Source organism: Branchiostoma lanceolatum, chromosome 2 (assembly GCF_035083965.1).
Source record: "Branchiostoma lanceolatum isolate klBraLanc5 chromosome 2, klBraLanc5.hap2, whole genome shotgun sequence".
Taxonomy (NCBI): domain Eukaryota; kingdom Metazoa; phylum Chordata; class Leptocardii; order Amphioxiformes; family Branchiostomatidae; genus Branchiostoma; species Branchiostoma lanceolatum.
In genome coordinates this window covers 27042454-27067232 of record NC_089723.1, presented here as the reverse complement: position 1 = coordinate 27067232, position 24779 = coordinate 27042454, and the positions used below count along the sequence as shown (strand labels likewise).

Here is a 24779-nt window from a genome sequence, read left to right as displayed (position 1 = left end):
ATAAAATACGAATAGCCTACTGGTTATGGTTCCCCTTTCATAGAAATGGAACATCCCACCAACAAGCATCCAAGATGGCGCTGGGTCTGTATTCTCTGATCGAAGCTGCTCTGCTCTGTGTGAACGCGATTGCCGTGCTGAATGAGGAGAGATTCCTGTCTAAAGGTACTGACTCTATGTTTGAGACTTCATAACGCATTGTAGATGTGACAGACGTTGCTATTTTGCTCTCAGATTCCTTGTGCAAGGCCTGTCTGTTTGTGGGTATCGCGGTGCCAAGTTGGCATGCAGTTGTGATCGTGGCGACTCTTGCCTTGGGGGGAGTCTTCTTGTCTTGTCTTGCCGTTACTGCGCACACTCTTGTTGATGAGTATTATCGCAAGTAAGTAGTGCATCCTGCTCATAGTCGTTCCAGTTACTTTATATCATGTCCAGTGTCCAAAAATCATAGTCTGTATCCAATCCATGTCAGTATCCAAGGGAGGAGGGGGTCTTATTTCCCTGCTGCTGTTTAAACTGGACCTGTGGCCGCAACCACCGCCTCCACTTCGTCTTTGTGGAGGTTGTTCCAGTCCCGGATGGTTCTGGGCAGAAAGGACTCTGCCCTGTACAGTGTTCTGGTCTTAATCCTTGTGAACTGTTCAGTGTACATGCGGCGTCCACGCGGAGGTGCTGGGACTATCTTGTCCCTTATGACCGGACACTCGACGAGACCATCTCTGATCCTGCAGAACACCTCGAGCCTTTGTGTCCTGCGTCGCTGCTCAGGAGGTTTGGAGGGTAGGCACAGCATAAAGCTTACAAACAAAAAGCACCCTCCAAATAGTAGCAACGGCTAACGAAAGGGCTACTCTCCAATCGGAGGTCAGAGGGAGAGGTCGTCGTCACTTTTGGTGACTCACTTTCCAACAGCCCTCCCATCTACTAGTAAATGCTCTCCAAGCAGAGGTTGGGTGGTCGTTTACCTTCTTCTGAACTGGTTTGGAGAGTAGGAGGCGTCGATGGGCCCCACGTTTGCAAGTCAATACCTCTTCATAAAAATCGTGATTTTTGAATACACGTAGTCAGCTGCACGTAGTCAATTTGATGCAGTGTTTTCTGGGCCGAAAGGGTGTTGCTGATAGATAAACAAAGATGATACCTTCCATAACTAATTTAACATTTTACATGTAACTCAATATGTTAGGAATAGAATTTCTTTATTTTTATTTGTAGGCGACCAAGAAGGTTTTAACCACCTTGAAGGTGACTTAGCTAGGGATTCCTCATCTTAGTGAGGGCCGTTGTTTCGTGATTGTTATTGGAATAAAATAATAAAATAACAGTCCAATGGATACAGATCGCCATTATGGCAAAGTATAATACTTGCTTATAGAAAGTTTTGGGAGAGAGTTTTCACATCTTTTGCCTTTTTATTTGCATTGTGTTGTATTTTAGTGAAACATTAGAAGGTTGATATTCACACATAGCAGTGTTTAGCCATGTCTGTGAGTATGTTGTGTGTTTGTGTTGCAGTTGGATGGGCCACAGACACAGTCAGCGGGTTTGGTGAGCAGCCTGGGATGAAGTCTCAGATCATCAACCTCATCAGATCAGTGCGCATGGTAATGAGGAGTAAGTATGATGTCATTATCAGCCTGTCTGCATCCTCTCCTGACAGGTCTGCAGCTTGTTTTATTACTGTTAATTCTTTTACATTCACAGTGGTTTTATTTCGTGGTGTTTAAAATTTGCGGTTAAAACAATTCTGTAGTGAAGTAGTAATGTATATTCGCAGTGTCATGAATTCGCTGTGTAGTCCTTGGTAGAGGTCACTGTAAAACTGCAAATGTGTCAAGATTTACAGTACATGATACCTGAGAGCAAAGAATGGCCCTGATATCTGTACTTCTGTCCTGACTGCATTAGTGCTGGCTAGCCATCAGCCAATCAGATACATGTATTCCCCTGCATGTTGTGAGAAGGAAAGTTACCAGCCAATCACATTACTGTGTATGGTGACCAGACTCCATTTAGGCCACATGCTGGTTCCCTCCTCCTAACCACCATTAGCTACAGTAGAATCCGCTTAACTGCACCACCCATTTGTCAGCGTTTTTGGTGCAATTATCCGGCTGGTGCAATTATGCGACATGCCCAGCTGGACCGCACCACCATGGGCGAGGGGGTGTATTGTATAGTCAGAAACACTAGCACAAAGAAAACAGACGAAATTATTCAGTTATAAACCTTATTTATTGACCCTTTGCTGAAAATAAAGAAATGACTACGAACCTGTTTTGATTTTGCATTCTTTCATTTTTCCATGCGATCTACCGCATCACAACACACGTAATGTTATAGGGGAGACATTCTGAAACATCGTCATGCCGCTCATGGGATAACAGTTTCTGTGTTATATTACGTAGAGTGCAGTTGTCGATTTACGTAAATCGTGTACCGCCATGAAACTAGGAATTGAAACTAAAACTTGGTTACTGATTACGGGTGACCCGCCCGGGACCTCCCATACGATTCCTATCAACGTAACTGCCAATGGGGACCACCTTCTTTTGTTACTCAAAACAGTTTTAAACATATTAGCGGTATTGCGCTCTTTACACCGGCAGGTATCGGCTCATTTGTACCGCGTTTGCCAATTTTAGCGCACCTTTTCAGTTAACTTGTCGAGGATTTTTGACAAAAATTGGTGCAGTTATCCGGCATTGGTGACCATGCGCGGTGCAGATATGCGGAGTCACTAACAATGCAGTGAATGGGAACCGGTTTTGGATATTGGGATTCGGTGCAATTAAATGGAGGGTGCGTTTATCCGAGGTGCAATTAAGTGGCTTCGTCTGTACTTTCCTTTTTTTTACTTTCACCATTACTGGCATTAGCCACACATTTGTAAAAATTATCCCTCTCCCTTGAAAATCTGCTGGAGGGTACTAATTCATACAGGTGGCCTATATTCAACTTACCATTTTGTCACTCAAATATATATCCATGATCCATCTCTAGTTTCTTTCTTTCATTACATTATTGTGGTTGACCAATACAATATATCTATTATCATTCCATGTTGTGATTTTATTTACAGAATTTGAACTCGCGAAGTAGTCACAAGTGTTTTGTCTGTTTTGTTGCAGTACCCCTGATTATTGTGAACACTATAACTATAGTGCTTCTTCTGCTGTTTGGATAGCAGACATCGTGACATTTACAAGACTCCTGCACTGCTCCAAGATACAACAATGATGACAGCCTGGTTTGGAACAACACATTTTCCTTCTGGTTGGATTCAGGGTGATTGAACTCTAGGTGACAACTGAATGTAAGGGTTTGACACTGGTCATGGCCAAAATATCTAGTTATGACAATGCATATTCTTATTTAGTAAAATTTTTCAATACTTTAGTACTGTTATGTTTGTTGTAAAGAAGTATGTATTACTGTTATTATTCCTGGTTGCTTCCACCAAGTAAATGCACTTAGGATTCATTCCTTGGTTTGTGCAGGTTGTTGACTGTACATGTGCTAATGACTTAAAATTACCTGTATCATGGCAATGTCAAGTAACTATGAGAGTTAGATTTGCCAAGGGTATCCTGTTCTCCTGATACATTGACATTTTCTCCTGAAACACAAGCCATTTACCTATTACTCTGGAGTTGAAAAAGTGGAATAACATGTTCATACTAGGAAAGGACATTTCCCTGATGATGCAAGCCACTGCGGCTATTACAAAGACTTTCCATGTATCTATCCACTAGATAGAAGCTCTCAAGAATTCAAGATGTTCTTGTGTTTATTGGGCTGAAATGTGAAAGTAGAGAAACATAACATCAAACTGATGTAAGCTACCAATTCACAGAGTCAGTCAAAAAGACAGCTGCCCTGCCTTCTATAGTTACACATTAGCAGTTTTTAATGTAAAACTTCATGTACAATGTCATGAGCTTACAATTTGGGCTATGGTGAATTGTTCAAGTGATCATGATTAAACACATATTAAGAGACATGATGATGTCCACTGTTCTTGTATTACCTTTTCCATAGGTGAACACAACAGGCTGAACAAGCCCTAAATCCCAAACTAAGTCTCCTGAGTTAGTCATTGCACATGCCACATTCTCAAACATATCTGTCTCAATGTAAACTCTCTCAAGCTTCAAATCTGTTTCAATCTTTTCCATAATGTTGCATACCAACGTAGATGAACTTTCATGCTAGAACACATACTTGTGTTGCCTTTTTCAAAGGACCATTCCCCTAGATTGATCCTCTTCTTCACTGTCATCTCTCATTGCATCACATCTCGTACCTTCTCAAGTCTTTCCTTCTCACTTCTCGACTCAAGTAATAATGGCAATCAAGACATTCTGATTTATATAAAACAATATATAAAATTTAACGTACCAAGGCTGCATACAAACATACATAGCACTAATATTTATGGTTTAAAAACGAAATGTTTGAGGCTCTCAACCTTTTTTCCAACATGCTTTTCACATCACTTATCTGTATCTTGTTAGAATAAAATCTATCCCGTCACATTGTTACATTATTCTGACCCTTTCTTCCGCAACAACTTGATCCACAAGTTAAAGTCGATAATACGCATACATTACAAACATTTTACATATATACATGTATTACAGATATTTCACATTTTAACAATAATTGATTTAAAACAAAGTTAAAAAGTCTGTCATACAGAGATATCATCTACAGTATAACCAGTTAACTATAACAGTAACACACAACATTAACAACAATCCTATTTTCTGTCTTTTTTCCACCTTTGATTTTTCCCTGCTTTTGATGTATATGATATATAAATGTTACTTGAAAACTTTCCCATGACATTACGCTTGTATGTGCTCTTCAGACAACATGACAGCCTTTACAATATTCACAATCATGTTGGAAACGCATACAAAAGAACAAATCGGAATGATTGAAAACTAGACATTCGACAGACATGTACATGTACAATTGTACCGTGAAATTAACATTTTGAGAAGATAACCATTGGCAAGGAGACATTTTTCCACTGTATAGATAACCCATTGGTTTGAAACCTCAACCTAATGTCCAGTTTGTTTCTGTGCAAAGCAAACATTCTAAGTATGAACTAAGAAAAGGAGGCATAGTCTGGTTGAAACATCTGGTTCCTGTTTCTTTCTCAGTGAAAACGATGTTAGGAATGATCAAATTCAACAGTCTGGCTGAAGACTGCATCTTCCCTGGGCACTTGGTGTCCTTTGAGTTTGAGTGAAAAACCTGCCTCAGAGCACATGGCACAGATTTCATCTGTTCAGTCATATCTTACTCTACACGGCTCTAAAACACTTTCCGCATGTCCTTGGGATTGTCATTTCCCATCATGCTCCATGTATAGGTCTCCTGGGATGGAAGTACGGCACGTACACCCCTCCGCCGCCACCGCCATTGTTCAGTTCGAAATCCTCAAATATTTCGTCAAAGCCGAAGTCTATATTTTCAAGATCAACCAAGCACACATCTGGAATCTGTGGGAACAAAACATTCAACTAAGAAGATCTGTTCAGAGTAGTACATACATACAGGAAGATAGGGTGCCATTTTGAAAATGACCATCAATGAGTTAGCCTGGATGCCAGACTGTTTCCAGGGCCAACACAGGCCAGCTCCTCTGCTCTAGGGCCCCGAGGAAACTTTACCACTGTGACAGCTCCCCGAATTAGTCTCAGGTATGGTAAAATTTAATAGGCCCTAGAGCCAAGGAGCTAGCCTGGGTAGGCCATGGAAACAGTCTGGCATCCAGGCTATAACTGAGTTAGTTTATCTTAATAATACTGTTCTTCCTGAGGGCAGGATTCTGTGCTGTATGACTTACCATTAGCCTTGAATCTAGCCTGCTCTAGCTCCAGTCTGTTACAGATTAGAGGATCACACTTTTATGGCTTGAATACACTTGGATGAATTTTATAATGTGAAATGGTTTCTGCATCTATTTAGAGGATGGCAAGACTTTAAACCCTTGAATACATGTATATTGCTATTGATCTTGTTTACAGTATGCTGCCTTATGATCTGAAAATGGAAGTCCAATCATTTTTATTGAACGGTTGGGGGAGATGAAAACTTTCTTTTCATCCATCACAGTAGATTATTGTAATAAATCTTGAAAGGGACTCGTGACCTTATTCAGTTTGGGATGGAGGGTTATTGTCAGAATGTGGAAGCATGTTTGTCTTCCACTGAAGGTTGCAGACCACAGACTGAGTACATATGTCTGTGACCCCCAGAGCCCACTGTTCGTTTCGTTTCAAGTTTGGGTATAGTGTGAGAAAATTCATGGCCGTGAGGTAGTACTGTATGATGGAGGAATACACCAGCTATGAGATTGCTGCTGTTCATTTGACCTGTACTGGATGCTTTGCATACAAAAAAGGAGTCACAAGCAATTGAGACGGCAATTTCCAGCCGCCCTTTCTTATCACTACTGCCCCATTGAAACCATTCTGTCCAAAAAAAACAGGCATGTAGGCGGGTAACACTCCTAGCACCTTAAGATACCAGTGAGCTCGCAGTGGTCTGGTTACTAGGCTAGGTGACTACAGGACAAGAACACTCAACTCACCAGCCACTGGAGGGGGGGCAGGTTGAGCATGTACTCTGTCACCGTTAGCAACGTGTCGGAAACTGTGTCCAGCTGGGCACGGGCGAGGCCGAGAAGGTTCCCAGGGAGGTCCGCGAAGGCCTCCGCCTACAGAAACATACAGAAGTCATCTTTAGTCTGAAGGTATTGACTGATCATGGATTTGTTATTGATGATTAGTTTACTTAATGGTGATAAAATAAGTTGATATCTTCAGAAATGTGAAAATTAAATCCTATAACAGATGTAACTATGAAATAGTTCCTCACTATAACAGATGAGAAGAAAACAATTCTATTATGAAGAATTACACATTATAGAAGAAATGGTCTTTCACTGCCTTCAATTAATAAAAAAAGAAGTCAAACCTAGCAAAGGTACTGTAGATTGAGCTAATTACTTGATGATGTAATATTGGAACTGGTTTCTGATACGTATTAGCCATCTTTTGTATGTTACATATGTATTTGTTTTTGATAATAACCTCAGAAAATTCCCAGTAATTTGATGGACAACACCTGAACAGGATTTTGATTGATTTTATGACATGATTATATTGACTGTTTTTGTTGATGAGAGAGAGTCTTTCATAGACGTTGGTCTAGCAGTAAACAAGTAGATCTGCTTGACATGATAAGGAGTTTGCAACAAACCTGACAATTGATTTTTACCTCAGAAAAGTACTGGTAATGTTGACTAACAACACCTGAACAGGATTTCAGTTGGTTTGATGACTGTTAATATTGTTTTTATTGGTGATGCGCAATTCAGAGACCTTTGTAGATGTATATGTTAAGGTCGGTATATATAATGAAGTAGATCTGCTTGACATGGTAAGGATCTAGCAAGGAACTAGAGCCAGGATCTTGAAAAGGCCCCTTCCACCAAAGTTGATCCATCCTTCAGTATGACACACCAGTTTCATGGCACATGGTGGTAGCTGGTTGCAATATCAGATATTCAACAAGGTTTAGATATCAACTATTCATAAAATCTATCAACATGTCCACCAATGCAGAGCTGAAATAGTTGTTTTACCTCATTCACATTCTCATTCATAAACTCTTTCTTCACAGGGAGCTTTTACATCTATTTTCTCAGAGATTTGTTTATTGGAAGCAGCTTGACACTGGCAACCCTTTGCCCTTTTGACCTGAGAATAACCTAACACAGTCAGAGTCAACCAGCCAACATTTCCATTTAATCTGTTAGTTTATTCCACAACATAGAATTTTACAGTCCAAGTCTACCGAGAATAGTAGATTCTAAAATGGCTACATGATGGAATATTCCATCATCCAGATGAGAACCCGGAAGAGGCAGTGGAATATTCCATGACCTATGAAAAGCATGTGTGGAAAATTACTGTGATCCTAGAGAAGACCTCCTGAGTAGGCTTGGCCTGTACATAACATGTAATACTGTAAATCTTGTAACATATGCGGTAGTTTTATCCGGTAACATGACAATGTTGATGTGAATTTCCAACATATCATTATTCGTTTACTACAGATTTGTTTCAACTGCGAATTTAAAACGCAGAGAAAACATCCTTCTTCCTCCTACTCTACTGTGAAATAAAACCACCACGAAAGTAACTGAATTTACAGTACTGAACTGGGCTGGTAAACAAATACATTGATGTAAGCTCTTAGTCTTAGCAGTATTTTTCACAGACTTGGAAATATGACCATGAAACACATTGTACGAATTAGAACATGCATGTACAGTTAGTTGATGCACCATCAATGTAAGAAATGACAGGTTACATTTTATGTGACACTGGCATTCTACAAACAGTATACCATATAAAAAGACATAAAAAGCACAGTATATACCCACTATCTGTAGTTTGAAAATGAACGTTTTTACGCTTAGGCACAAAGGCAATAAATGAATTTAAAATGTTTGCAAAGTGTTGCTTAGCAAAGATTGCCTAGAATGCATGCTATATATATAACGTTATTATGTCTATAGCATAAATCTCAAAATGTCAGTGTTCATTACAGTACTAGTGCAATTTGACTGCATTATGCCTGGCCAAGTAAAGACATGTTTCGTTATCATCCTCCATCAGATAACATCATTTCATCAAAACAATACATAATGCATACTGGTAATCGCTACTATTATTGCACAACTTCAGTAAAAAGGGAAAATTAAAATTGAAGACAAAATGAGTTAAAATTGTAAATATTGCACAACTGTAATGAAAAGCATAAAACTGACATATTACATATGTTAATATACAGAATATTATGACACATTACATGTGTGTCTGTTCTTCGGAGAAATATGGACCATTAAAGCCAACCTGATGCCTGATGGTGCCTGGAAGGTACAACAGATACTTTTCCTGGCAAAGTAGGTACTTCTCTTGGAAAAACAGAGCATATCTCTGGTACAAGGCCACGGCCATGATGGCTCTGCCCAGTCTGACTAGCACGCACAGGCTGTACAACCAGGGGAAGGGTGGGATCCTCCAGATGAAATCACTCAGGGACACCAACGTGTTGCTCAGTCTATGCATCTGGCAGTGCAGGCACCCGATCCCTGGCAATGCCTCCCCTCCACTGAGGCGCTGAGTCGGGGATGGACACAAAGACAGCACATCTTTACAACAACCGCTACTGAATCAGCCCCAGTGCTACATTTATAGAAGGTCTGTTTGCAAGTGGACCACAGGGCAGGAATGATGCATAATTTGTAACAATAGCTGGCAGGACAACAGAGGGGAATGCCGCTGCACCCAGCAGGATGATGCAACATCTGGGCTGGAGGATGTAAACAACTCGGTCCATCACTGCTTCCTGCTTTGCATGTTAATGCAGAAGACTCCACAGGAAATATTTACATAGGGGCCTCAGGGTGGTCATCTTTTTCTAGGGACAAATCCTTGATAAGATAAGAACTAAACTGCAGAACACGAATTCCAACTCTATTATGTATTGCTTTCTGAAATTGAAACAACAAAAATGTGTTGACACAAAATTGTACGGTGCTTTTGCAAGGACCATTCTGCCATTCCATGATACATCCCTCCGCATTTCTGAACGCAATGGCACACCTCAGCCATGACTTAGCCATGACACGAACATGAAAGAAAAACAGCGAAGGCCAGGTCAGACACAGGCATGGAAAATGCCTTGTCGCTAGGCAGAATCTTCCATATGCCCACGGGTGGGGACAGGGTACCCAGTCTTGAAAAAAAGACCAAGTCGAAACAAACCATGACCGAAAATATTACATACATCATTCACAGGAAATAAATAGTTAAATGATGGAAAATAATTAAATGAAAATCAGTGACTTTTCCCATTAAAATTACTGTTATTCCATTTGCATTAATAAGAAAATGTGCCCCCAAAATATCTAAAAGAGTAATCATATATTTCCTTCATCTTCATATTAATATTTCCCCACTATCATGTAACATTTTGGCCCTAAAATTGAAAATATTCTTCATTTCTTAAGAACTGTACAAAAACATGCTGCACAAGGTCCCTGACTTCCTGAAACCACCTGAAAGTAGACCCACCTGTTGTAAACAACAACATGTGCCCATACAACCTAGTGGTAGGTCCCCTGGGTGGGATAATTAGTTAGGCACACTCCAGCTGGGCTGACTACAAGGGATTACAGCTGATGTCATGGGGATCTTCTTCTTTGGCAAGGCTCATATTGGCAAGACTCATATCTTTTCTAGAACACAATTAAGAATTTAGTCCATCTGTAGGGCATCAATAAAGTGTGGTTATTTTCCCTTCAAAACTGCAACAACTGTAAGCGTAAGGATGAGGTTTCACATATACAGAAACTGGTGAACTGGGCAGTCAGGCTCCTTGGGCTTATAAGATCACACAGGCCAGTAGTCAGCCATGTGTGTGTGGCCCGCTGTCTGCTTTTTTTTTGAGGAATGGAAATACTGCCAGATTTTAAAATCTAGTTCCAGAAATAGGGACACTACCATGTACCAGTAAATTGGACCAACCAGCTGGGAGTCTAATTGCAGGTATTAACAAACTTACATCCCAAGAAACTGTGAAAGATGACAGCCTGCAGTAAATACAATTACATAACATATAATTCTCCTATGAAAAGCTAAATGTTACCTGATGAAGGAGATTATTCATTGTGTCGCTGACTTTACATCATGGCAAGTCTTTTTCACTGGTTGCAAGATGCCTCCCTACAGATTCTGAAGCAGCTACCTTATAAATAACAACATCCAGTTTGGCTCTCCAAACTTGCATGACCAGTCTTTCAACATGAAATGGTTCAGTCAGCAGTATAAAGTAAACAGGTGCGAGGTAAACAACATGTGGGAACAACAACAGGTGGCAGGGTTTAAAATAAGGCAGGTGTGTTTGATTTCATACCACCTGATAAACTACAATCCTATGACCCAATACCTAATTTGCACTATCTATGTCTAGTGACCTAAGAATTTAAGATGCATATGTCACATTGTGTGACATTGCCATCATAACTACTGAGGTATCATAGAAGTTCCTTGTCAATCATGTACATAAGATGCTCATCTGAATAGTTTTTATCCATTTATAATCTCCCCACACAGATCATAAATTTTAACATGTATCTTGCAATTATGGAATCCTATCATTTAACAGAAGGCCATAATTATATAGTATTTCCTTATTAATTAGTCAACTGACAACCTGATTTGCATTGTTTATGTATTATAATGGTGGTTACCTCCTACTAGCTTTCACATAATTAAGGCATTTCACCAATTTCTAATTGATTATGCTAATGAGGTGCTTATTTGCAAACTCCAAATCTATCAATATTACTCTCTTCCTGATATCATGTCTCATGAATATTTAGCATCATAGAACAAAATCCATGGCATTTCCTCATTAATCATGCAAATTAGATTATACTTTGTGTAATCAATATTCCACTTTGTTGAAACCCAGAAACATAACTTCCAAAAAAAAGGAACAAAAATGCAGCAGCACATGCACAAAACATTACATATGCTTGAGTTTCAAGTACAAATGTAATTGTTCTGGTTTGATACTGCATCAAAATCTAAAAAATAAGATGCATCTTGAAAGGACACCTTGAGTGAATCTTAAGAAAACCTGCTGAACTAGATGGAACCCTCAAACCCTCCTTAATCAACACCTGCTGAATCCCACCTGTGTTTGCTCATGATTTAATACTAAAGGTCGGGGAGATAAAAACCTAACTGGTATAGGTACCATATGTGCATGACCTTTGTTTTTCAACTCTAATCAACAAGGAACATCTGTAACTCTTCCTGCCCCTTTAAATCATCAAAGATTGCAGCAAGATAACATGTCCCCATTCCAGTCAAGCAGTCATCCACGACTTAGCTATTCCTTCTACAAATTGGTGCTGCTTTGCTACAGCTTGTGTATGGTCTAGCTTTCAAATATCAAGTTAAAGTCCCCTACTAACAATGAGCCTCCATAATCCAAGAAGGAAATACAGACTGTATGCAACATGTACCACAATAAAACTAACTCAACGTCTACAAAATTCAACATTAAGCTACATGGAAATCAAATCATGCTAGTCCTCAAATTAACCTGGTACTCATCCAGCTGTATCCTGCAGATAGGCCCCATCTTTTACACAGTGGCTTCCATGGCAGGCTTGGACATGACCACTTCCTTGTATGTGAATCAGGCTAGCCCTGCACACGCATGGTAAACAAGTGATGTCACCTCTGGAAGTGAAGCTAGCTAGTCACACCACCACAGCTGTTTGAACAGTAGTAAGCTCTGTCAATACCCCCCAGCTATACTCAGAACTAGGTCAGTAATGTAGGGCTGCTTGGGTTTGTGGAAAATCCAGGGCTGGCTACCATACCGGACTACCAACAAAGATATACTAGGGTTCAGTACCAATTGCAATTCTACTTCCAAAAACAATTGTATAATAGTGCTTTGAAATTAATTTTCTATGTCATCAAATTATCATATGCAAATATTCCCCATACCAGACTACCAATTTACTTAAAAATGACAGTAAAAAAACAAACAAGTTATGTATAATAGTGCTTTGAAATTAATTTTCTATGGCATCAACTTAACTTATGTAAATATTCTATGATATAGAAAAAAAAGAAAACTGCTATTACAATGTCATTCTAAAAGATCTTAATCCATTATTGGTATGTAATAGAGTGAGGAATAGTTCTAAATGGTAAAATCCACTTGTACGGTGACATTGGTAATTGCAAGGTTCAGGGTACCTACCTTACAGAAGTTGTCGTATAACTGATCTGCCATTGCCTTGGCCTGTGTGATGTTGTCCTGTAGGTGCTGCGGCAGTGCCCACACCTGCAGCACCATCAGGCTGCAGATGGACCGAACTTCCTGCAACAGTCTGGTCACCACCTGCAGACTCTGTCTCTCCAGATTCTGCAGTAAAAAATAGATAATAACAGCTGTCAACTTCTCAATACACTGACATTCACATTTGCAGCATTGAACAGCCTATTTGTGAATAATCTTTGTAGGAACAAGACTTCCAGAGGCTCACCGTGAGCTGCAAACTGGCAAAACAGATCTAGAGGCCCGTGTGGTGGTTTTTGGCGGGAATTTGTGATATTGATACCCATTGCTTCACAAGAGGGGTGACCAAAAAACTAACTAACAAGATATCAAATTTCACAAGTAACACCATTTTGCCTTTTACTAGCAACAATGCCTTTAGAATAGCAGGGGTTTCTGTCCCAAATAAACAAGTTTCATTGTAAAGAATAAAGACCACCTATTATGGACTCTCTTTAGACTATATTTCATGAGATCACTCAGTTTGTTTGTTGCTAAAAATAAAATGCCAAACAAGACCAAAACTTGCCCAAGACAGTGACACTGTTAAACTGTGTAAAGATCACACTCACACACGTCTACTGAACTCACGTGTTGTATTGACAGAAACGTAGAACAATCTGTGCAGACTAGAAAACTACATCCGGGGTCTTGGCCCCGGGTACCTAGTGCGCAGGTGCAAGGCGGGAAAACTACTAGATAAACATTCCCTTCTATTCTTTCTTTAACAGAGTTAGTTAATGGTATCTTTCAAACAGAGTATATATGTTTTCAATTGGATAAGTGGTTACTAAAATCTAAAACTATTACATATTTATAAACTACACTTAAACAATATCTACAGTACTACAATTATCTAAAATCATTATCTATATCTCTACATGAACAAGAGAAAAAAACTTTTAACAAAGTAACCTCTGATTCTCTAAATGGGAAAATTACAGGTGTATGAATATCTTAACTTACAAAAATGTTTGTTGTAACGAAAAGGAAATGTCTTATATTCCAGAGTACCAGAACATTGTTCTCATAATATAGCTGATACATGTCTTGTAAATATCACTTCAAATAAAGACTTGGCATTCACCCCTTCCTTTGTGAGAATCACACTATTTCTATGAGCAGTATGATGGTAGATATCTCAATCTTGAGACCCTTTTCCAAACACAAAAACTTTCCATGACTCAACTACATAGTACATGGACATATAAAGCTTGGTATTGCATACTTGCACTTCTTGCCTTATACTAGAGGCTTTAATGGTAAAATAACATGAGCCTAAACCTGTCATTGGTCCCTAAGACTATCCTGAAGGGTGCTAGAGTCACAACGTGTTCATCCAATATCAACATTGTACTGTGTAACCTGCCTTGACAACCACTTTTCAACAGTCTCTTGGGGAACTTCCCTCCCCATGTCAGTCTCTCTTTCTGATTTCTCCTCATATGGAAAGGCACAACGGCCAAACAGTTCCTCTGCCTTTACTGCTTCGAAACTTACTGCTATGTCCTTATTTGTTGATTCCTCGTTGTTTGTTGGTTCTTCATCCAACTTCTCTAATTGTTGTACCGTCACCGTTTCTTCTCCATGTCTGACTGTGTCTATTTTAACATCTATCTCCTCAGTTTTGACTGGTTCTGGATCACTAATCTCAGCTTGCTCTGCAGCTGCCTGTCCTTTCCCAGTCTTGGGTTCTTGCCTCTCGTCTTCCACTGTTTCAGGCGTTTCTATCAGTGTCTGGGCCTCCAGACTTCCTTCCTGTGTTGTAAGATGACCCACAGCATTCTGGTACTTCTTTGTCATACTGTCCGAGATCTCCTGAAGTCTCCTTTCAGTGTTGTGCATGACATACTTTAAATTCTCTTGCAGCATCTGACTCTTGGTGTTCTCTGCTGCTAACGTATCCCTTATGGAGCTGTTCTCATATCTTAGCTGCTCGGTCAACATGTGCAACTGCGAAATCTCATCCTCTGTCTTCTTACTAAGAAGCTTGATTTCTTGATTAGTTTTGGCAAGTGTGTCATTTCTCTCGACAAGGTCAGCAATCTTCACCTGGGCAATCTTAAGATCTGCCTGAAGGCTCTTCATCTGTGCCTTTTGCTGCACTTGAAACCTGTCCTGGGTACGACGCTGACGCATATCCTTGCCCAGATTAGCTTTGAACACCTCATTGACCCTGATTGGTCTATCCACCAATGAAACACAGTAATGTCCTGAGGTGGTCAAACGGAGGTCGACATTCCTGCCAAATATTGTGGCCCTGTCTTCCTGTGTGTTTAGTACTACGCCAGCCTTCTTCATGGCATCTAAAGACAGCAATAATGGAATGTCCCGTTCTACAACATCAGTCGTTATCAGCACATCTCGGCCAGCCATGTTTGCATGAATCCTGTACCTGCCCAGGGAAGGTAGTGTGTTGTCCCCTCCAAACTCGAACACATGGGAACTGGCTTCTCGTGAAACATTCATCATATCTTTCTTATCCAAACCTGATAAGTATTGATCCATCCATGCAGAGCCACACACGGTAGACGAACACGCTGAATCTAGGACAGCATACGGCTCTGTTGACTCTTCGGACATCATGTACTTGGATTCGGAAGCAGCATGAGTAAACAACACTGTAAACTTCTCATCTTCTTCCAACTTAACTTCAGCTTCCGTCACATAGGCCTCTTCTGCCTTTGCATCCGGGCAATCTTCCAAGAAATGGCGGAAAGACCCACAATAACGACAGCGTAAGTAATCTCCATATTTATCTCTAGGGTTCAGCGTCCCCTCACCCTGGCCCTGTCTACTTCCATGGCCGCCATCTTGAAACCGGAAACCGCCTCGACCCCTGCCTGGCTTGTTGGAGCGGCCTGGTTTGTATTGCCCTGTGGCGCCTGGTACGTACCTCCCACGGGAGGATTGGAATGCTTGCCTTTCTGCCACGTGAACCTCGTTTGTCATCATGGGCATGGCAAAAGAGTTAAACGAATGTGCCGACATAAGCTCACTGGAGAATTTACGTAAACTTGCCTTAGCCTGAGTGTATAGAGCTGTCTCTTTGGTGTAATCGAGCCCTGTCATGACCAACTTCGATTCCGCAGGGGTCAAATTCGCACGTCTTACCAACAACAAACCGAGTACGGAGGCGGGAAGGGTCACATGGCCACATTTGTTGAGAGTATTATAAAGAACGTCAAATTTTGAGATGTACTCACTCATCGGTAGGGATCCACGGCTAAACTGGTCAAACGCAACAAACGATTCCCAAAGTCTTCCAGTTTTGTCAACACGAAGGTGCTCGTCCAGCTTTTCCAGAACATTAGCGAAACTGTTGTCCGATGTGAGTTCCGGCATTTCCAATTTGGACGAGAGAAACTCACGAGTTTTGTACTCAGGATCTTCACTTGATTCTGGTAGGCTGAGCATGATCTCGATACCCCGTCTCGTCTTGCCTAATGTAGTGACTGCATTCCAACATTCGAGTTCGAACCGATACTGTTCGTATGTCTTCTCCTTCATGTTGAAACGCGGCATTCTGGAGTGATGCTTCGACCATTCCGACCCCGCCGCCATTTTTTTTTCTTCTTGCTGCCGATACTCAGCTACACACAAATTCTCAGAGGAAACTCGCAGACGTCGTCAGCAAAACTCCTGACTTGCGACACTGGAACGGTTGAGCAGTCAACAATACTCAGACTACCCACCAGCCTCTGCTACCATTGTTAAACTGTGTAAAGATCACACTCACACACGTCTACTGAACTCACGTGTTGTATTGACAGAAACGTAGAACAATCTGTGCAGACTAGAAAACTACATCCGGGGTCTTGGCCCCGGGTACCTAGTGCGCAGGTGCAAGGCGGGAAAACTACTAGATAAACAGACACTTGATTGTTAGTTGATAGCTTCATTTTCACTGTACTAGGACTATTTCATTGTAATCTGCATTTTGAATAAAAGCTGTTAGACGGACCTCAATTTGACTATTTCAGTAAGGGAGGCCCTAACCTTCATATCTTCATATTATATACGATAAACATACATGTATATCATATATCATACGGAGGCAGCAGGTCGTGGTGAACGGAAGTGCCTCCTCATGGAAACCGGTTATAAGTGGAGTGCCCCAGGGATCGGTCCTCGGACCGCTTCTCTTTACGATTTTCGTATCAGATATTCCGGAAACGATCCAGAACTTTGTCTCGCTGTTTGCAGATGATACGAAAATATATGCTGCAGCCCAAAACTGTGAACTGAACGCACACACGACCTGCTTGCAGGCGGACTTGAACAGCTTACATGAGTGGTCGACAAAGATGCAAATGCAATTCCATCCCGATAAATGCAAGGTCATGCACCTTGGGAAGGCTAACCCCAGACACAAGTATACAATGAATAAAGTAGATGGCACGATGCACACGCTGGAGAGCATAGAAGAGGAAAAAGACCTAGGGGTCACCATTGACAAGAACCTGACTTTCAGTAAACACGCGCAAGTGCAGGCGAATAAAGCAAATAAAACACTAGGGCTGATCAAGCACACCTTCTCACATGTGGACAGTGTATCCTTCTCACTACTGTATAAAAGCCTGGTTTGACCGCACTTAGAATACGCTACGGCAATATGGTACCCTAAAAACAAGAGAGACCGAGACATGTTGGAAAGAGTGCAACGGCGAGCAACAAAACTGGTGAAGAGTTTAGCCAACCTACCATATTCTGAAAGGCTGAAAGAACTGGACCTTCCCACGCTACACTACAGAAGACAGAGAGCCGATATAATCCAGCTGTTCAAGATCACACATGGGTTTGACAAAGTCAGAGTGAACAACCACTGCAACTTATGTGGGAGAGCCATGTTTACACCAAGCTTGGCATCAAACACACGGGGACACCAGTTCAAGTATCAAATTCAGAAAGCTACAGGCCCGAGGGCACACTTCTTTCCCACACGAGTTACCCCTGCTTGGAACAAACTCTCACAGACCACGGTCAACAGCAAGACAGTGAAAGAGTTCAAGACAAGACTGGGGCAGGAATGGGGACGGCATCCAGACCTATACGAGTACCAATTCACATACTGATGCTACTACCGCCACAACTAGGACAGCCTTATTACCCGTGAGGGTATCAACTGGCTGTGGTTCAAGGTAAAGATTCAAGGTAAAGATATACAATGTAGCGATATTCAATATATGAACATATATACATGTAATATACAATGTACCTATGTGCACTGTATAAACAAAAATTTGGTAGCCACTAGGCTATTCCAAAAGGGGAAAAAAATCATTAAAAAATGTACTAGTATTGGAAATACCTTGAGTTATTTTTTTTACAAACTAATGCCGCTGAAAGTAAAACATGAGTTACATCACATACCTGTGTGTCCTCATCCTTGTCAGGCTCCTGACATACAGGCTTGGGAACCAACATCAGGTGGTCTTGACCATCAACGTCCTGTACCTCCAGATTTCCTTTCCCCTTTGTCCGTTCAATCTGCACAAACATGACAACAACGGCAAATTCAAAACCTCATTACCGTCCATATATAACAGTAATCACCATTTCAAACTGACATTCAAACAACTCCACTTCTACAATGTGTCTCACAAATAAAACAGCTTTACCGATTGCTGAGGTGTCTCTAGGCTAGCTTTAAATGATTTTACAGATATTGTTTAGGAGCCTATGTTGTTAATTTTTGTAGTAAAATCGTTCATTTTAAACTAATAAAATTGCATTTTCATCAACTTTGTGTCAAGATTTTTTGGACGGACAGGGTAAATTTTTTTAATGAAGGATTTTTAAACTAATACGCACGACTAAAGATTGACAAGCTACAAGGAGCTTTCAGATGATATCCGCCATCTTTCTTCAGCTATAAGAGGGGTCTTCAGCTATAAGAGGGGTAAATTTTTTTCTGACTAACAAGTCAGAAAATTTTTTAAGTCAGTAAATTTTTTTCTGACTGATAAGTCAATTTCCTTCCAAGGTCCTGGAGACAGCCCTGCTTAATTGTAACAACATCTTCTATTTCAACAGTAAACCTACCAATTCTAGCATGTCCCTGAGTGTGTCTAGCAACTCTCGGCCACACCTCTGCACCGACCTCATCCTGATGGTGGCTCCTTCACTCAGCCTACTGTGCACCTTGTCTGTCAGAGTCGACGCCCTCACAAGAAGGGACTTCTCTGTCTCTGCATCCTTAGGCACATGTTCTACCTTCTCCTCCTCACCATCTGAAAAAAAATCACATAAAAAATACAACATTTAATGATGCTGTAAACGCAATTATATTTGCGGTAGTGTAATGTTCACGTTTTTTGTGGTAACCTCTTCACCATGGACTTAAAACCACCACAAAAATGCTTGAATGTTCTGTCTTCTGACCACCTACCACCTTATTTCAACTGCAAACTTAAGGTTAAAACCAATGCGAACACTCCATTTTCTCACTAATGTTACTGTGAAATTAAATCACCACGAACTTAAATGCATTTAGTAAATCACAGTACCTATGGTTATCTTGGAGCGATCTGATTGGTCCACAGCAATTCTTTTAATAATCATTGACCTGAAGTTTAAGATAGCCAAGCTTGTACCATATAAGTTTGGGAACATCAGTCATTCAGTGACTTTTTTTGGTGACTCTACTACAGACCAATAGTGTATGCGAAAAATTCGAAAATTGTAACCATACCTTTCTTTCTGTTTGGAAGGTAGTACTCCACACATCTCTCAGTGATGTCCAGTGCGGTGTCGGTTGTCCACCACATCAGCTTCCCTAATCTGGTCTGCAGGAGACATTTGCTTCCAGCCTGCACTTTGCTGTCCACAGCTTTCTTGGTTTCATCAACAATCTAAAGTTGAAGAGAGACATAATGATAGCAAAAAAGAATCTTCCTAGAAACATTGATAAACAACCATTTTCTGTGGCAAAAAACGCTAAGTTTGTCTGGAACAGTTTTGTCAAAAACCTTTATTTTTTGTATACCAAGACTAATTTTCTAGGGAATTCATACATGCAAGTTTAAGAAATGTTTTCCAAGCAACTGCAATACATATATATGAAATGCCTCCACCCCTGTAGCCTCCATAGCAGGCTCTCTGGACCTTTTCTGGGGCTTTTCCTGATGACTTCTTTTTGTACTGGACCTAACAGTTACAGTACTGCACAAACGACCCAGTGCAGAAAGAAGTCATCAGCAAAAGCCCCCCCCCCCAAGGCCCAGAGAGTCTGATATGGGGGCTACCACCCCTGAGGCATTGCCAAAATGTTAGGGCCACTGTTCAAGGTCCTGTAAATAAAAAAAATCTGAATTGTATGTACCTGTTCTGGTTGTTTCTTGAGGATTGGTACCTTCTCTTCTAGTAAGTCCAGCCCACGGCAGGCATACTGATTGGCCATGGCCACAGTGCCATCCACATCCATCCCCATTTTCTCTGCTACTGGCTTTGCTGTCCATGCTGCCATCTGCAGAGACCTTTCAGCCAAGCCTAGGGTGCACCTGGCCACCCACCACCGGTCCTTAGTGTTGGAGTAGAGGGCTGAGACCTGTGGACACAGAACAGAGGCACCCTTGATAATTAATATACCGCTAAGATACAATACAGATCTGTGATTACACAACCTGAACTGACTGATGTTGTTAGCCGGTCTGGATGCCAGACTGTTTTTACCCTGGGAGTCCAGGCACCGTAATCGGATCCCCGCATGCACGCCCAAGCTTTCACGGCCCACCCTCCCGCTGCCCCCCGAAGACTGACCCCGCCCCACTCTCCGCTCAGACCCAAACTCCGCTATCCGATTACTCCGCTATCCGATTACCGGCCTGGTGCCACGTCTCTTGCTGTCAGTTTCTAGCACAGCTCCTGTGTTGGAAAGTTCTTCGCGCTATTGGCCTGCCGGTAATCCCCGCACAGCGGGACGCCACGTGTTGATTGGGCGCATTTCTGTGGGCTTCTGTAGGCGAGGTCACTAGAGGCCACTGGAGAAAATTCCCACACTCCACAAAACAGGGTAAACAACCCAATTTGAAACTTTGAAAGACGATATCTCTGTAATCCTATGGCCTGTATCATTGATTTATGTACCAAAAGATTTGTAATTTTGTTGATGAAATACCCTCAAAATAGCAGAAATGTTCATCAAATAATTCTGTCGTATGTTCTGCTATGAGTCACGTAACTCAAGTTACAATTGAAAATTCAGTTAAGCAAAAATTCACAATAGAAGATAATGGCCGTGGCTGTTGTGTATGTTATAGCACAAATAAAGGAACAAAGAATGTTTGTGTATCATGTGAACTATACGAGGCCGGGGGGACTCACGTCAAGCCCGTATTTACGCCATCGTCTCCCGTCCGAGCTTCCGGACATAACGAGCTCGCCAAAGGTACGTTTTAGCAACTTGGTTTTAGCATTATAATTTAGCATTTATAATTCCTTTGATTTTAGCATTTCAGGACATCAAAGTTTCGGACTACCATTGAAAGGCAATCGTGTATACTTATTCTAGATTGGTATCAGTGATAGACATCGATAGAATAAGCTTGCAGGCGAAGGGAAATCTTTATTTTTGTATAGGTTTTATTTCAACATGTCAGAAATGTTATGAAATGCAATGTGAATATCAAACAGTGATGAAAGCTTTAGAGATCGCAGCGCCGCTTCTCTCGCCCACCCAGCGTATATTTACTTGACGCTGTTTGTCGGTTCCCGCCAAATTTCCACGTACGCCTGTTTTAGCGGAAGCGGAAATACAACACAAGCCCCTTGCGTAAGATGACGATCTGTGGTTCATGAATATTAAAACAGGCAGGGGCTGATTCGCTATCGTCGCAGGGCGGACGACCAATCCTGCCACCGTGCAAGCGGCTTCCAGCTGTGCGCGCGGCCATAAATCATAAGCATTTCTCCACCTCTGTGGACGGCCAAAGATAGACGTGGCGCCAGGCTCCGTGTATGGCTAGCAGACCTTGGGTTTACAGCGGAGAGTGGGGCGGGGTCGGTCTTCGGGGGACAGCGGGAGGGTGGGCCGGGAAAGCTTGGGCGCGCGCGCGTTGCTTGGTGGCTAGCCGATATACGGTGCCTGGCCCCCAGGGTAGACTGTTTTCCAAATGCCAGCTCCTTGGCTCTAGGTTCTATTGTTAAACTCAAGGGGGGCTGTGGTAAATTTATGATCCATACCCCATAGAAAGGCCCAGTGGAGGCTACATCTACAGCAGCTGTGCTAGCTATGAAGTATGATGCTCAGCTGTCTACATGAAATTTAGTAAAATTTCACAATTAGCAGTTTTGATATCTTTAATAACGTATTATGATGTTTTGTTTGAGTGGACAAATCTTGGTGGAGAAAACTTGCTGTTCTTGGGATGTACAATATATCTTGGAGACTATTTTCATGGAATCATACCTGGTGAACGGTTGTGTTGACCAAAGGAAGGCTGCCCATCCTCTCCACGATGTTATCCTCCATGGTGTCATTGGTATCTGCCATGTTTATTACATCAACTCAGCTAGCTCAGGACTAAGATGTTCTCCTGCCAAATTGCTGTGGGAAACATCATAGGTTTGTGTTAACGTTGGGTAACCTAAATTCGGGATTTTTCCGATAATGGTTGACTGAAATCAATCTAGCAGAACAATAAACCATCCTTTTTTTCTATTATTCTGTCAGTATCATGTACTATCTTTGCACTAATCATATATATGGTAGATTTTGTCTCTAGTCGTGCTGACACCATAATATTTCAACTTGAAACTACCGTGCGCCGCACGCACAATTGTGGTGCTGTCGGACAGGGGGGCACATTAATTCGGGAGAGAAGATTCGTCTTGAATATCTTACCGCTAATCACATTTTATACAGCAGCTATTCGTTCTATCCTTGGCTTGAGAAGTGTGCTATGGATATAGACGTGTCCAAGTAAAAAAAATACACGAAGAAACGGCCGTACCGCACACATCAGGCCAGTTCGGGAACAACCCGTGTGTTGAGTCGGTAGAACTTCACTCAAAGTCGGCCCATCGTCATCATCGGGCAACGTGTAACGTTACATTATTCATGGGAAGTTAGCTGGATGCCGTAGCAATGGTAATACTACTATGTCCATGTGTTCCTTGTTGTGTTAGGAGCAAACTTTGAGGAAAATATCTTCCTCAGTCCACTATCACACGCAGCATTTAGACAAAAAAGTGTTCCTCACAAACCTTTGTCGTCTGCTTGACAACAGGATTCTGGTTAACAATATGGCGGCGGGAAAATACACGTGCCGTAGGTTGTAGCAACAGAGAGGAGTTTTGATGATTGATCACACTTAGAATATAGTTGCAGGTTAGCAAAAGAGATTGTAATAAGTTGTCTTATATTATAAATAATTGTGTTTAGCAGGCAGGAGATGTGACATTTGTCTTATAAACCAGCGAACAACCGTGCTGGGTGATTCTCCCACGAAGCCCCCAGACTCTGTCAATAAGGGACGGAGAGTTTTTGACGTCGCCAACTTCTAATGCATGGTTATCGAAGCTTTTCAGCCAGTGTTCTGAATACGTTAGTCTATCTGCTTTGCATTGCTGGCGTTATAACTGATTTTGCATGTAGCACATATCCCTAAATACCCCGTTTTCGAAAAATCCCGACTTTAAGTACCCCACGAATTTAGGTTACCCAACGTTACATATCAAAACTGTATACGCCTGCTGCTGCTTTACGTAACATTATGACAGTCTATCTTTCGATTCTGACAGCCAATCTTTTGAGAAAATCACCTCCCTGGGCCCCGCAAAATCCCCCGGGACAGGCTTTATATAGCTGTGTGGGCGGCACAAGGCTCGCTACACTGTGGGTGAGGTGACCAGGATGGTATGACACAGTTATTGTCAGTATTAGTCAGTAACGTTAACGTCAGTAACGTTAACGTTAGAAGGCACCAAGGCCGGGAATTCGAAGGGCCACCAAAACTAAACGACAAAACCAGCAAATTCTCACGGCGTAACAGGTCTTTCGTAGCCGTGAAGCCGGAGTGTTAACAGAATAATGGCGGTTATACCGACTCATTCATACGGATAAAGTACAATCTGTGAACACAAACCTTCCACCTTGCCTCCAGTAGCGCTGGATCCGGCCGGCATCTGTTTTTCTGTTGTGTTGTCACACGTAAGTCACACACGTCACGCAGCCTCTGACCTACTTTAACCAGGCTGTCTCATTCAGATTTAGGGGTGCCTGCTACAGTATCAATGTCTGATACAAGTGGAGCTGAAAAGTTGAAATTGCTAATAACTCTGTACCACTCACGGTCAGATACATGATGATAACAAAGGAATTTACAGGGTCTACCTTTTTTTAACTAATCATGGAAGTTCCGAAGAATAGAATGGTCCGAATAGTAAGTTCTTTGTAATAATGGGTATACGGAAAAATTTGACCTGGTCAAGAGACAGACTACCAGGTTGGGCAACCTACCTACCTTCTTGACCGCTACAGCATGGTCCGAGTGCTTAATTAAGATAAATGTTACCATCCCACAGTTTTCAGATGTCAGAGTATAACAACGACAAGATGACAAGTTTATCCAATGTCCAACAGATGGAAAACATTACAAACAATAGTTTTTATGCACATGTTAACTTTACTTATAATATTGTTTAATATAGCTCTTTGTGTTGCCCATGTCAAAATTCCATAGTAATGTCTTGTCTTTGTCAGCAGGGCTAGCAACAGGCTAGTTGGGCAGCCCTGGCTGCATGTGTGCGCTGAACAGCCAAACCAATAAATGTGCAAGGACAACCTGGATCCGGAAGCAGTGTTCGAGTAACCATTTCTT

General features: G+C 41.5%; 2 protein-coding genes across 3 annotated transcripts; one reads left to right on the top strand and one right to left on the bottom strand.

The window, feature by feature from the left end:
* The first annotated feature begins 29 nt into the window (after positions 1 to 29).
* Positions 30 to 4001, top strand: LOC136428306 (immediate early response 3-interacting protein 1-like). Its single transcript, XM_066417706.1, has 3 exons — positions 30 to 165; positions 1516 to 1614; positions 3132 to 4001. The coding sequence occupies exons 1-3, from the start codon at positions 75 to 77 to the stop codon at positions 3185 to 3187; spliced, it is 246 nt and encodes an 81-aa protein (XP_066273803.1). The 5' UTR covers positions 30 to 74; the 3' UTR covers positions 3188 to 4001.
* LOC136428303 (perilipin-2-like) lies at positions 3773 to 24177 on the bottom strand. 2 transcript variants are annotated; one of them, XM_066417700.1, is made up of 10 exons: positions 24045 to 24177; positions 22367 to 22504; positions 20282 to 20506; positions 19652 to 19811; positions 19003 to 19190; positions 18331 to 18447; positions 12880 to 13044; positions 8943 to 9209; positions 6611 to 6736; positions 3773 to 5516 (listed from the first exon to the last, which is right to left on the bottom strand). In XM_066417700.1, exons 2-10 carry the CDS (start codon positions 22448 to 22450, stop codon positions 5370 to 5372), a joined length of 1479 nt encoding a protein of 492 aa, XP_066273797.1. In that variant the 5' UTR covers positions 22451 to 22504; positions 24045 to 24177; the 3' UTR covers positions 3773 to 5369. The 2 variants fall into 2 exon arrangements, with proteins under 2 accessions (XP_066273797.1, XP_066273798.1); XM_066417701.1 differs by lacking the exon at positions 8943 to 9209.
* Between the last annotated feature and the right edge of the window lie 602 nt (positions 24178 to 24779).